This window comes from Mytilus edulis, chromosome 14 (genome assembly GCF_963676685.1).
Source record: "Mytilus edulis chromosome 14, xbMytEdul2.2, whole genome shotgun sequence".
NCBI classification, from domain to species: domain Eukaryota; kingdom Metazoa; phylum Mollusca; class Bivalvia; order Mytilida; family Mytilidae; genus Mytilus; species Mytilus edulis.
The window spans coordinates 28,955,348-28,970,941 of NC_092357.1; the positions used below are offsets into that span (position 1 = coordinate 28,955,348).

The 15,594-nt window shown below is 31.4% G+C and overlaps 1 protein-coding gene across 1 annotated transcript in view; it reads right to left on the minus strand.

Annotated features, from left to right (window-relative positions):
- Nucleotides 1-8,235: 8,235 nt before the first annotated feature.
- The window catches only part of LOC139503486 (metabotropic glycine receptor-like), a 36,859-nt gene continuing 29,500 nt past the window's right edge, over nucleotides 8,236-15,594 (minus strand). Inside the window, exons 8-10 of the mRNA XM_071293275.1 lie at nucleotides 12,155-12,260; nucleotides 11,425-11,598; nucleotides 8,236-8,647 (exon numbers count right to left, since the gene is read on the minus strand). Coding sequence (XP_071149376.1) covers nucleotides 8,312-8,647; nucleotides 11,425-11,598; nucleotides 12,155-12,260 — 616 coding nt within the window. The 3' untranslated portion in view covers nucleotides 8,236-8,311. The remainder of the gene's footprint in view (nucleotides 8,648-11,424; nucleotides 11,599-12,154; nucleotides 12,261-15,594) is intronic.

Consider the following 15,594-nt stretch of genomic DNA (forward strand, 5'->3'; position numbering starts at 1 on the left):
GAATAAGATATTTTTGTATATTCATCCTATTGTTACAGTCATGCCTTCAATAACAAATGTATCCGATGCATGCATATTTTTTTTTATTTTGGTCCCTTTTTCAATTTTGTGGGGTCCAAATTTATAGACAAAAGTCCTTTAATATAGATATTTGGAATTCGTTGACATGCTGAATCTAACCGTGTATCTAGTTTGGGATTGTTTGCCTAGTTGCTGAAATAGCCCACATAGAGTTCCAAAGGGTCTAAAATCAACAAAAATGAATTGAAGCATGCATTTCGTGTACAATAACCCAAATGTGCATGGTTTTACCTCTGCGGTAGTATCCATTCGCGGATCTAGAATTTTTCATAAGTAGGGGGCCCACTGACTATATATATTTGCTATATATTTGACGAGGAATGAATGAGGAGTTTGTATTTCAATTTGAAAATACATGTATCATAAATCCTAAAGTCATCACTAAGTTTTTTTTCATTTGTTCCAAGTGCATTTATCACATAATTCTACAATAAAAATTCCTCGCATCTTTGAAAATTCTACATTACTAATGACTGCACTAACAGTGATAATTCATCGCATCTATAGTTAAAATGGATCGCTTTCAATAATCGATATGCTATATTATGATGCTTTTATAACACTTATTTGAACTTTAATGCTATGTTTGTATATTTTCATTATTATAAAGACATATCACAATGAAAATATGTTAAAACTTTACTTAAAATCCTTTAACTTGATATTTTCAAAACGTAAACAAATACAGTTTTCCCATGATCCTTTATTCTACAATAGACATAACCCGCATATAACAGTAAAAATGAACTACCTGGATTCGCACTTTATATACACTGTATATAATATATAAATGTTGGTGGTAACGGCGATATGCATGATACTTTGTTTTATCATTTTTATGTAACGCGCTCATTAAATGATTTGTAATTTAATGTTAAAAAGGTAATCAGTATAGGTTTCAGTCGTTTTGTTTATGGTAAATGGAAAAGATGATTTGCAAATGTATTGTCTGAAGTTTATGTGGCAATCAACCTTTTATATTGAATTTAGCAATGAATTTATAAATAAATTATTTACACTGTATCTATCTTACAGTTAGTTAAACCAATACAGTCCCATATTAAATCTAGACTGAATAAAATGTTAATGTGTTTTAAATTATAAATGTAAATTACTGGAAAAGTAATATAAAAAAACAGCAGTGTAATGCATTCCCGTATTAAACCTAGACTGAATAAAATTGTAATGTGTTTTAAATTATAAATGAAAATAACCGGAAAATTAATTAAAAATATCAGTGTAAGAGAAAACTCTCTCTCTCTCTCTCTCTCTCTCTCTCTCTCTCTCTCTCTCTCTCTCTCTCTCTCTCTCTCTCTCTCTCTCTCTCTCTCTCTCTCTCTCTCTCTCTCTCTCTCTCTCTCTCTCCCCCCCCCCCCTATAATAGTTATTAATTCTTGTGTCGCCTTTAATGGTTACGAGTTAATTATAAGTTGTGCTGATTCTGCTATTTCTCGTCCAAAATCTGTGTCACGAACAAAATATAGGTCACTGAACTTCCTCCTATACTTCGCCGAATTTATACCAATCGATTACAAATAAATTTTAAACTCCTTGTCTGTTAAAATTATCAAAGTTACTGATATCTTCACGCTCCGTTTGGTTTGTGAATACATTACGGACATAATGAATTGAATATCTCATTTACGCATAATTGTTTGACCTTACTGAGTATAAAAGTTTGGCAACATACATTTTAATTAAAGAAATTAAAGGATTTACTGTTTAAATCTATACATGTATATTTGATATTGTATCGAATACAAATCGCAAGATTTGGTTTATTGTCTTTCTTACAAAAAATAGATTATCTTCATGTATAGAAGTATGGAAGTTCGTGTTTTAAAGTAAAATCACAATACATGTTGGAAACACAATTTCGTATGTTCTATTCCCAGTACATGTTTTAGAATATACGCAATTTAATATCATATACGTATGGTTAAATATTATGGTATAGTAGCTCAATCTTTCTTATTAAAAGTCGATGTTATCCTAAAAGTATTGTTAACTTTGTCTTCGCTATTATTCATGTCATAATCTGATTTCGTTCATGACAGCATACTTGAATTTTGATTCAGAAACAAATGTTTCAATTTCGCCACAAATCTCGACTCGTTTGCAACAGTCTCAATGTGAACATTGGTCTTATTATGTGTCCTTATGGAGATTTTTGAACCCATATTTAAAATCGGTCAATTTGGGATTTTTTTACATACAAAAATGTAGATTCGATGAAGTGCATAGGATAGCAATATAGACGTCATATTTTTATATTTGCGTTTTGTGCTGGGTATGAATAGAAGTGATGTCTAATCACCAAAGAGACAAAAATTTACAAAAGACAAAAAGGACAATGATCTGAACATATCACATGACATTATTATGCAGTCTTCGAAATAGGGGAAATTAAACTTAAGTGCAGTGTCGAATTGAGGGGGCATTTTGGCGAGTACGTCCCATTTCATTTTCAGCAGTTACACATCCTATGAGAAATCCTAGATCCGCCCTGAAATGTAACATGCTATACTTAACACTTAAATAACAATATAATTATGAACTTATTTAAATTAGAAAATCGACAACAAGATTTGAACTTAAACAATAAAATGAAAAATATTATTTTTTACAAGCAAGAAAAAATGGATTACTGATTCCTGCATGGCAATGTATGGACTTTGCTCATTGTTGAAGGCCGTTCGTTCACATATGGTCATTATTTTCTGTGTCATTTGATATCTTTTGGAGAGTTGTTTCATTCGTTATCATACCACATCTTCTTATCTTTACATGAATAAAATTTAGTATGCAAATAGAAATGTGGTATATGTCCAAGAGACAACAACCCAACCAAAGAGCAGATAATAGCAGAAGGCCATCGATTGGTCTTTAATGTAGTGAGAAAATTCCAGCACCCGGAGATGGACATTAGTTAATCCCTAAAATGCTCCAACCCTCAATTAAACTAATAAAAAGATTATGCCTCATCATATGAGTTTTACGCACAATCCTTCACGTTAGGCCTGGGGTTAATTATCATACCATCGTAGAAGAACATAACCTGTATCGTGCCGGCAACTGGTTTTAGAACAACTGTGTTTATATCGGATGCAAAGACTGTGAATTTTAAAGCCAAAATATGCTACCTTTAATGACTTGACAACAGTATCGTAAATGTAGTCTTTCTTAATAAGTCTGTTAAAAGGCTTTTGAGATGAATGCCGACATTTTTTGTGCATTGTAAGAACATTACCATAAAAGTTTGTAATCGTGCGGCGTTAAACCAAAGCACTACTTCATTATTTACCCGCGGTGTGATAATTTAAGTTATATGACTCGATCGTTATTGATCCCCATACGGACAATACAGGGTGAATAAAGTCCATAGAATATTCGGACTGCGGCCTCATCCGCTCTGAAATTTAGCTAGCCATATAACTTAAATCATCGCACGGCGGGTAAATTGTGACGTGATTGCCATCATTGGTTTAATGCTGTCACGTTGTGACTCCTAAGGAACCGTAGGTGGTTAATAAATTTCATAGTGGGGTGTATGTCGTCACGTCATCATTTAATTGTCACGTCATCTATAGATGTTGTCTGTCATTTTTTTTTTCTACGCAAACGCAGCTATATAAAAGTCTCGCGTGCGATTTTATACTGTATACTATTGACCCAAATCGGACCATAGAGGGTGAGTAACATACAGTCATTAGAATAAAATGTATCCTGAATATACATAGTCTGTCCTTTTCTGAATCCTTTCTTTGTGCTGATTGATTGGTGTTTTACGCCAATTTCGGCATTCTGTTATGTCTTGGCGGTCAGTTTTATTGGTGGAGGACGACGGAGTGCTCAGAAAGAATGAACAACCTACTGTAAAGGAACATATTCTTGTAAATTAGGATTGGAGTCGAGCGCAGCTGCGCCATGTGGGATTTGAGCTAACAACCTTAGTGTTGGAAGACTAGATATGCAGTAGTTAGACAATTTTCACTACTCGCTAATGAAGTTTGTGTAAACATTAGCCTGTGATATAAAGTTTGTTCAGATAATGTTTTTTGGAATATTGCCGTTTGGGTTTTTTTCAAAATCAAAACACATACAGTTAAGCACAGAATATTGTTTTGTCACAAAATAATTCCAAATTTGGTGACTATGTTAAATACATCTTTTCCATCGAACTTGAGATAAAAGGTACAATAGATACAGTTAAATCTGCCTCATATCTTCAATACGTATAGAAATTGATAATCATGTTCGGTTGAAAACAAAACTTTACAACAATTAAAAAAAGATGATTTCAGATTCCTCATTATAAACTTTCCATTTCTATGTAGCAATTTTCAGCAGCGATCGAATACAAAGTATTTAACTTATAACGGATACGATATTCCCGGTCTTGTATCATAAGTTGACTCACCGTTATTGAATATCCGTTTCAAAGAAAAAAGAGGATATGTTCCTAGTGAGTTCTATAGTTTATTTGTATGTCTTTTTTTTTATTTTAGCCATGGCGTTGTCAGTTTTTATTCGATTTATGAGTTTGAATGTCCATCTAGTATCATTTCGCCCTCTTCTATTGCTCCATCACTTAAAACTTCAGTACTCAATCCATTTTCTCCCGGTTCAAATTTCCAATACATTTCAAGATTTTATCTAAATAAAGCCAATTTATAATGTGTAAATTAAAAATATCTCTTTACATACTTTATTTCCAGTTTAGATGTATTTCATGTATGAAAAAGAATGGTCATCCTTTTGACCTTTTCATCTTTTAATCTTTAAGAAACAATTGAATTTCTTGATTCAAAATTTAGTGGAGTGAAACTGGCTCAATTTCCTTAGATGCAGCTGCATGTTTCAAGTCAACAAATGTAAACAACATAAATGCAATGTAATCGTTCAGTCTATGTTCACTTGTTTTTGTTAATAGTTCAATTGCTATTTTATAGTATGTCTGTCTTTGCTGTATGGTTATACTACTGTTACAGGTGCGAGTGAAATAAGCGCCTATTTTTATGTTTAAACCCGCTGCATTTGTTTGCACCTGTCTTAAGTCAGGAACCTTATGTTCAGTAAATGTTGTTTGTTGATTTGGTTCTTATATAGATTAAGACCGTTAGTTTTCCTGTTGAAATTGTTTTACACTACGTCTTTTTGGAGCACTATATAGCTTGCTGTTCGGTGTGCGCCAATACTCCGTGTTGGAGGCCGTACTATGATTTATAATGCATTACTTTTTTGAAATTGTGGCTAGAATAGAAAGTTGTCTCATCGGCACTCATATCGCAACTTTCTATATCTGATAAATGCTGTCATTGTTTCAATAATTTGTTAGCTAAAATGCACACATGAATTCCATTTCAATTTCAACAGTTGTTTTCCGCGTACATACCGAAGATCTTTCTCATCAAAGGTCAAATTAACAACGAAATTTTCATCCATTGCAAGTCTAACAAGTAAAAAGTAAAATCACAAAATTACTGAACGTAGATGAAAATCAATTCGGAAAGTCCATAATCACATGACAAAATCAAATAACAAAACGCATCAAAAACGAATGGACAAGAACTGTCATATTCCTGACTTGGTACAGGCATTTTTAAATGTAGAAAATGGTGGATTAAACTTGCTAATAGCGCTAACCCTCTAACTTTAATGACAGTCTCGTCAAATTCCGTTATATTTACATTGATGCGTTAAATATACATAAATATCGAAGTAAAATAACATAAATATCGAACTCCCAGAGAAATTTCAAAACGAATAGTTCCTAATGAAAAGGCAAAATGAAAAGCGCAACCACATCAAACAAATGGAAAATCTCAGTCATATATCTGACCTGGTACCGACATTTTCTTTATATAAAAGGGTTGATAAAACTTAGTTTAATATCACAGTTAATGTAATTAATATTCATCTTTCATCTAATCCTCTAACCCATTGTATGAACAAAACTGGATAATAGTTATCTAAGGTACCAGGATTATAATTTAGAACGCCAGACGCGCCTTACGTCTATATAAGACTCATCAGTGATGTTCAGATCAAAATAGTTATGAAGCCAAACAGGTAAAAAGTTGAAGAGCATTGAGGACCCGAATTCCAAAAAAATATCCAAACGCATACCAATAAGTCAAACAATGATATAATATAACAATTTATAATTTTATTACAAAATATTTGTTTTACTTACATAGCTGAAAAGGAAGGAGATTTGGTAATATATATATATACATAACGATATACAGTAGAAACCCTCCATGGTCCATTTATAGTAAAGATAAATAATATAGATTGGTGGCTAGTAAACTATGTTCATACTTAGCTAAGCGGCCGCTCTGTATTTTCGTTTACGTTTTACAAGAACGCTTGTCACTTGAAGTCAGTCTTCCTTCCTTTTCTCCTTTTTCTTGAAAAGATTTTTTGTGATTTTTCACAGCTATTTGAATTTGTTCAACTTTCATGACATTACATAAAAAGATAATTATTAAGACAAGTTGTTGTAGCGTAAGTTTTTTTCATTAAAATGAGTTAATGTTTTTATCATAGAACGCCTTAGATAAAGTTATTAATTAAACTGCAAATCTACTTAATGGGAAAAAACTCTATCCAACTTCTAATATGAATGAAATTAGAAACTATTTTAATAAATATGTATTAACGAAATAAAAACATTCTAATTTGTAATTAAGATAGTGAAAGGAATTTTTATTTGTTGTTTGCTGAAACACATGTTCTTTCTTCATTAAATAACATATGATTCGTTTTAATAGAAGAATGTCAATTTTATCTTTTCAATCAATGTAATTATACCAAATATGACAGTCACACACACACACATTCATACAAGCAAAATAAATACACACATCTTTGAAATACCTTCTGTTATCTATATTATAAGATTTAATAAAAGTAAATTTAATGCAATCTTTTACAAAAATAAACGATTATTAGCAGTAATCGTTTTCTAGTAAAGGGGGTTTCCCTAGGATAAGGGAGATAACCCATAACACATAATCTGTGGTATTCTGAAGCTTGAACATATCTACCACAACTTGTTGACGAAAACGTACAAGTGATTGTTTTTAAGAGTTACCTCCCATAACTTAGGTTTACCACGTTGTATACAGCAATTAGTAGTTAATGATAAAATGGCACTATAATTAAATCGTGAAATGGAATATGGTTATGTTTTGGCACAATAATTGATAGTTCCAATTGTAACTAAGCCGAACTTAAGTAGATCTCTTTTTTCAACCTTTCGTTTCTCTGAAGTTATGTTTAATATCTTGAACTAAAAAAAAAATTATTTCACCATTTAAAAAAATATTTTATATTTGAAGACTCAATGACTTTATGTCGTGAATTAAACTCTAAGTAAATATGGTCTTTAGAAAAGGTGGTTGGTAAGTTATTAACATTTGCTTTTTGCTTCATGTTTATCGACGTGGGGCGTTTATGTTTTGCTTCGATAATTTTAATCTTTATTTTTTAAAAGAGTTATCGGGTACTTACATAATTTTATCCTGTTTTTAAAATTCTTGTTTCAATGTAGATTTCAGAGTAAGAAACATTTATAAATTCAGATTACTATCATTATTTCGAATCAGTGGTAAGAAAAAATCATTGACATAGAATTTGTTATTTCATCCACATCAGATTTTTTTCTGTACCTGGAAAGTTTAAGTATCATGTAAGCCCAGAAGAAACATATTTGCCTTTATAGATATGACACTTTTGAAGATAAAATTTGTTGCCATAGCAATCGCTCATCAATTGTCATATTTTAAGGACAAAAACCTAATGTATAACAGTTACACAGAAAATTGAAGTACAATATGAACAGTCAAACACAATTCGCCGTTTTAGAATCTAAATGACTACGGGTAGTTTCATTGTTAGTACCCCAAATGGAAACAAAATCACGCCATTGGTTGAATTTCCATAGTTTAGGACGTTATTAGCCAATCAGAAATATTTAATAATATTGTTGAGACAGTGTTTGCATTCTGGTCCTTACATCTGAAACAGCTCCATTACTATCACGTGAGGTATTTTCATTGTTTTCTGACTAGCATTTTACTGTTTCTGTGGTCTAACCGCACGAACACATACCCCATCGTCTGTAGCTTATAAGGCTATCTCATTGGCCGTGATTCAATTACAGGTCACGTGTTAAATGCGCACTTTTAACTTCTGTAGAAATATAGATGTAATTAAAAAATCTTTATTTGAGGCCCATTTTGAAAGTGACTGTACACTGTTCCCTTGGTTTTGTCTCCTTTTCATGAGTTTCACCGTCACAACGATTCGCGCATGCACTTTCAAATGTTAGTGCAACAGCCTCGGCACTGTTCGTTGATTCTTCGGGTGTTTTCGACATTTCGTGTTCGTGATCATGGTCACTATGGTGATGTCTATGTTTATGATGGAATGCCTGTAATGAAAATCTCCTATGTGTTTGTTTTCTGCCTCCTCTTCGTTTAGAAATATGTGGATTGTCTTTTCTCATTGTTCTTGTTTTATATATTTGAAGTTGGGTATACAAACGTTTAAGCTCAGCCTGAAAAAAAGAAATATAATCCAAATGAGTGATGCAATAAATAAAAAAAATAATTATCCTCTCAAAGGACCATTATAAAGAAAAGTAACAAAAATAGCGAACTCCAAGGAAAATTTTAAGCGGAAAGTCTCTTATCAAAAAAATTAGTAAAAGCATACTGTCTACTTTTAAAATATAATTAAACTCATCAAAAATACCAGGATTGAAACTTTGTATTTACGCCAGACGCGCGTTTCTTCTACATAAGACTCAGCAGTGTCGCTCGAATAAAACAAAATAAAAATAATTTGAAATACAAAGTTAAAGAGTATTGGGGACAAAATATTCCTAACTTTTGCCAAATACAGCTAATGTTAGCTACCCCTGAAATAGACGTCTGTATTATCAGCTATTTTGTTCTTGCTATGAGTAACACGACCTTTGCCCTGTTTGGTGCACCTTTTTTCGTTCCATTAACATATGGAGTCGTTAGTTTTTATTTACATAGTGTTTCGTATTAATATATGCTTAACATAGTGTTGGTAATTCTAATGCAATTCGTATGTAACTAAGACAAGAATAAAGGACGTGTTATATTTTGGTAGGTAAAATGTACGGTTGACCTTTCTGTAATTATGTAATAACAGAATGTAGTCACTCAATAAGAATACCAAAATATTGTTAATAACTTCACATATTTACGACCCAGTCCCCTCCTCTCGGGGTAAGAATTTGTTTTACCAATACGGTGTGTCTTTACCTCAACTCACTAGCAGTGGCGGATCCAGATATTTTCATGAAAGGGGGGGCCACTGACTACGTAAGAAGGAACCATCTCCAGTCTTGCTTGAACAGTGATTCCCTTTAAATTCAACCAAACAGTCCCACCTTAATCCGCCTCTACTAGCGACATGTGTTTATGCTTAAATATTTAAATAGAAGAAAAATCCGTCTTATGTGTTATTTAACCGATACGGGTCTATTCCCAACTATGACATACTTAATGAGTGGGGTTTTGCATGCAGATTGATGCATGAATAGTAAACGACGCTCACCCTGTCAAGGCATCCGGTCCTATTTTCTGAGTTCGTGTGATCACCTCAGTTTTTGATTGTTACACTTTTATTTTTTACATTGATTTATAATATTTATACATTGGTAAACTATGATATCATGATTTTGTTCTATCGATTTACTGAAATATTTGATTTTTTTTCCCGAATAAAATCAATAATTTAAGTAACAATGTAAATATTACTATAAATCCATTCATGAATAAAAAACAAATTTATAACATTTCATGTAAAATGAATTTAACTAGCACAAAAATTTACGTAACTGTGTAAATCTTAATGTTACTAAAAATAGACTTATCTGATGTACAGTAGTTGTCGTTTGTTTATGTAATATATACGTGTTTCTCGTTTCTCGTTTTGTTTATATAGATTAGACCGTTGGTTTTCCCGTTTGAATGGTTTTACACTAGTAATTTTGGGGCCCTTTATAGCTTGTTGTTCGGTGTGAGCTAAGGCTCCGTGTTGAAGGCCGTACTTTAACCTATAATGGTTTACTTTTTAAATTGTTATTTGTATGGAGAGTTGTCTCATTGGCACTCACACCACATCTTCCTATATCTATTATGAATAAAAAAAATAAAAAATTTTTTTTTTTAACATTTCATATAATAAAATGGATTTATCTAGCACATGTTGAAGCTTCTAGAATACAAGGCAGATAAACATGAAATAATAGAAACATTCCTTTCTTTATGTTATGTTCCAAGTAAGACAAAAACAATGAAGCAATAAAACAACAATTAAAAAAGGAAGTCGTGCCAATTTGGCAAAGTTTATACAACACAACCAATTACTAACCAAACACAAAGGATACATTAGTGCAAAAAATAAAACACATAAATTATAGCGTTACTTGTATAATTATGTAAGAATTACAAACCAGAGGCTCCAAGTTCTAGAATTCTTGCCTTTTACAATTTAATTTCCGAAAACCCAACCAAAAGCATAGTCGGTGTTATGAGCAACACATTATACTTGATCATTAATGTTTTTATATCAAATCAATTTAGACATGTTTCAAAGCTCTCCTTCGAAGTATTGAAGCACATTGTTAAGTGTACATATTTTTTTCAAGTTTACAATTTGATATTATTCATTTATAAACAAAAACAGTCTTCTTTCATTTTGAAATCCATTTAAGCTAGTTTTTGTATGGACGTGAATGTTTTACATAATATACAGATTCTAAAAATGTTGTGTAACACTATCTATATTTTTTTATTATTAAAATTGTAAGTTTATATGTAGTTTTTAGCCATCACATGAGTTTTAACAATGAATTGTTCAATCGGAATGAGACAATAATGGAATCATATTCATTTGTGTGGGTAATGCAGTAGATACAGGTATAAAATCAAAACAGATTAATATAGTCTTTTTTCGATGCCATTTTTTACTTCAGGAAAACCCGAGAAAGAAAAAGATTTTAATGCATAATGAAGTCGAATTCTAAGGAAAATACAATACTAACACAAATGATGGCTAAAATGATTTTTTGTTATTTTTTCAAATTTTCGGTTTTTTTTTTATTGTTCTTCAAACTCTGTCGAAATCTTAACTAACCGTGATATACAAATTGCTAAAGAGATAAATTATAATTTTTCTATATTTTCGTTTGTTTATCTGTGTACTTGAAAACCTTCATTGTTCGTATTATGTCAAATAACTTTTACCGTTTTCTGTATTTAAGCATGGTTTGTGTAATCATTATATTGGACTTACTCTGATATCTTCTGGGTCCATATCAGCTAGACTTATCTCCCCTACATCGACATCTCCATTTGAGGAAATGCCAACATTTAATTTCAGCGTTTCCGGCGCCATATTGTCTGTAGCCTCAGAAGGAGCCCGATTTCTTATATGGTGGTCCTCAGGTGGGCGATGTGCATATAAAAGCTGCAAACAAAGAATATATCGTATGAAAAATAATAGCAAGCAATTCAATGGGTGAATAATTATCAAAAAACTGAATTTATGTACTGGTTTTGTTGTTTTTTAACTGATTATCATTCAAATCAAATTCAGGAGTTATCTATTATGAAATTAGTTTAGAATGAACAAACAATAATTTAAAATTGTATCAGGAAAACATCGACTCAAAGCCATGTAAGTGAATGTTTACTTGTGTGTGTCTATGCGATATAAATGCACCCTTATCCCAATCTTGAAAAATTCCTGATCAAAAGATCTTCACTTTTGACAGAATTTAGAAAAGACATTGTCAAAATTACGGATTTGCTGATACTGTGTAGCAGCAGATAAAATTCGCTTAGTTAGATCAATTTTTTGCCGACCCTTAAATCTCATTTAAAGTTTTAAATTGGGTTCCTTTCGTGCTCAAATTTAGCTGCATCTGTAGTTTTAGTCTTTTCCCTTTCTCCTATTTTTATTGTCCCAAGTGTGTCCTTTCTTCTTTTTTACTATTTGTATCTTCTTGTCTTTTAAAACTTACTTTTGGTCCATAAACGAGAAGAAGGGTAATTGTAACAGTCATCTGACAACGAACAAAATACATAAGAAACAAATAATCTGGATGAAGATTCAACCAATAAACATGCCTGAAAATACAAAAAAAAAATACATACAGAGAACATTAAACAATCAATTTGAGAGATAATTATACACAGTGATATGTTTTTAAAGAAAGAAATTTTATTGAAAACAAATACTTAATTTCAATAAATTATACCTGATCGTATGGTCAGACATGACAAGAGCCATCGCACTTGATCAAAGGTTTCTAAAAACAAAACAAGCCAGGAATATGATAGTTGTTTTCCACTCGTGCTTGTGGTTGATGTGTTTGATTTAGAGTTTTTATCTCCCTTTTTTATTTTACTTTCCAGTTTGGTACTTTTGTCAGAATATGTATCATTGGTTTATCATGTCGTCTTATATAGAGAATTATGCGTACTTTTTCATATAGATCTGTGTTATGTCTCGAAAGCAATTTTACAATGTTTTAAGTTTTGGCTGCCGAATCCCAGTTATTGTCATATTAACCAAATATGTCTTTTTGGGTTGTTGACCAAATTTTTGTCAATAAAACGGAAATAAATGTATAAACAGCTGTCATTCAAGTTGAATATTAAGCTATATATTCTTTGAAATATACCTGCACCAAGTCAGGAATATGACATTCGTTTTTCATTCGTTTCTACGGTTGATTTGGTCAGGTTTCATAGAATTTACCTTGACTTCGGTCTTTTTATGAATATGTTTTTCCAATTGCAATGTCTTAACACAACAATGTTTTGTATAGCACAAATGTTAAAATAATGAAATTGAAATGAAAGGGGGGGGGGGGGAAGTAACGTTTGTTTCAACTTATTGAAACTTTAAATTCATGTACACATCTTGGCGTAATGGTTATTTACGTTTGAGTGATCATATTCATTGTCTCTATATATAAATAAAAGATATCAGGCTTGTGATCAGGCGGATAAGTACTTCGTCAGAATAGTATCCTCTTTGTCAGATATTAATATTTCACACGCATGAAAAAAATAGCTATTTCATATTTTACGCTGTAATGATAACTCTTGAAAACCATTGATTTCATTCATATTTCATCAATATCAAATCCTGCTTGCATGTTATTTTGATAGAAAAGTGTTTCTTCTCACTTATAAGTAATTATAACTCGTATATTAATATGCCTTTGAACTATATGAAAGTGTTGTCTGATTAATTTTCAGGGCGACGAAAGATCAAGAACATATCCCCAAAATTATATGAAAATATTTCGTAAAAAGGCAGATTGAAAATTAGTAGAAGTTGAAGACTTATAGACAAAGACAACATTAAAAAAAAATTGGTCGTTTAAGGTAGCACAATACAAAGATTTTTCATCCCTAATCAGACATCTTTAAACTGATGTAATTCCACTCATCTTTCTTTAAATTTTATAAATGAGGTACCAAAAGAAAGAAGAAGGACCAATCTTTCAAATTGTGATAATTTCATTATGACATAATTATTACATCATTAATTGTTATGTAATTAGTTGCCATATTGTGATGTCTATACTTGAATGAATTTAGCTTCTTTGTTATTCATAGCATCCCAAAATATTTTATAGATTCGTGCACAACACAGTTTGACCTCCAAAACTGTGTCTCAGATTTTTCCTATTGTATTTCATTCTCTCATAAATATTCAATGAAGTTTGCAACATCAATTCAGAAGAGACCACTAAATTCGATTGGGTATAACATTTGTTCTATTGGTGTTTTGGGAAATCTGAGACACAGTTTTGGAGGTCAAGCTGTGCTTGTGGTTGATGTGTTTGATTTAGAGTTTTTATCTCCCTTTTTTATTTTACTTTCCAGTTTGGTACTTTTGTCAGAATACGTATCATTGGTTTATCATGTCGTCTTATATAGAGAATTATGCGTTTTTTTTCACATAGAACTGTGTTATGTCTTGAAAGCATTTTTACAATGTTTAAAGTTTTGGCTGCCGAATCCCAGTTATTGACATATTATCCAAATATGTCTTTTTGGGTTGTTGACCAAATTTTTGTCAATAAAACGGAAATAAATGTATAAACAGCTGTCATTCAAGTTGAATATTAAGCTATATATTCTTTGAAATATACCTGCACCAAGTCAGGAATATGACATTCGTTTTTCATTCGTTTCTACGGTTGATTTGGTCAAGTTTTATAGAATTTACCTTGGAGTTCGGTCTTTTTATGAATATGTTTTTTCCAATTGCAATGTCTTAACACAACAATGTTTTGTTTAGCACAAATGTTAAAATAATGAAATTGAAATGAAAGGGGGGAAAAGTAACGTTTGTTTCAACTTATTGAAACTTTAAATTCATGTACACATCTTGGCGTAATAGTTATTTATGTTTGAGTGATCATATTCATTGTCTCTATATACAAATCAAAGATATCAGGCTTGTGATCAGGCGGATAAGACTAAAGTACTTCGTTAGAATAGTATCCTCTTTGTCAGATATCAATATTTCACACGCATGAAAAAAAATAGCTATTTCATATTTTACGCTGTAATGATAACTCTTGAAAACCATTGATTTCATTCATATTTCATCAATATCAAATCCTGCGCTTGAATGTTCTTTTGATAGAAAAGTGTTTCTTCTCACTTATAAGTAATTATAACTCATATATTAATATGCCTTTGAACCATATGAAAGTGTTGTCTGATTAATTTTCAGGGCAACGAAAGATCAAGAACATATCCCCAAAATTATATGAAAATGTTTCGTAAAAAGCAGATTGAAAATTAGTAGAAGTTGAAGACTTATAGACAAAGACAACATTAGAAAAAAATGGTTGTTTAACTAATGCTTTTTCAATAGGTAAACGCCTATCGCGTCAAAACGTTTTATAGAAGAAAAATGTTATTTAATTTTAAATACAATTATATCAACACTCGAATCTGATGCACTATGGTATATCTTGCTTTTGTTTTACCTTTTAAGTCTGCATGAAAACACGGTAGACTCAAATACACATTTACTAGTATGTGAAAGGGATACACGACTTACTCTTACTTAAACTGTAATACCGTATTCCAGGATATGTTATTCCAAAACCGTTTGAAGCACAACCTTTTGGAATGTTTGGTCCTCCAACTTTGTAATTGGTTGGCTTTATATTTATTTTGATCTAAGCGTCACTGATGAGTCTTATGTAGACGAAACACGTGTCTGGCGTATTAAATTATAATCCTGGTACCTTTGATAGCTATTGACGAGGGTAGAGATTCAAATATATGCCTTTAATAGGCAAATATTTGTTTTTGTGTTGGATTTTAAACGGAGGAATTGGTACGGAGGAATTGATTTGTATGCATATTTAGGTCCAATTTATTTGCAATTACCAAAATCAAATCACTAGTTTTTTTTATGAAAATA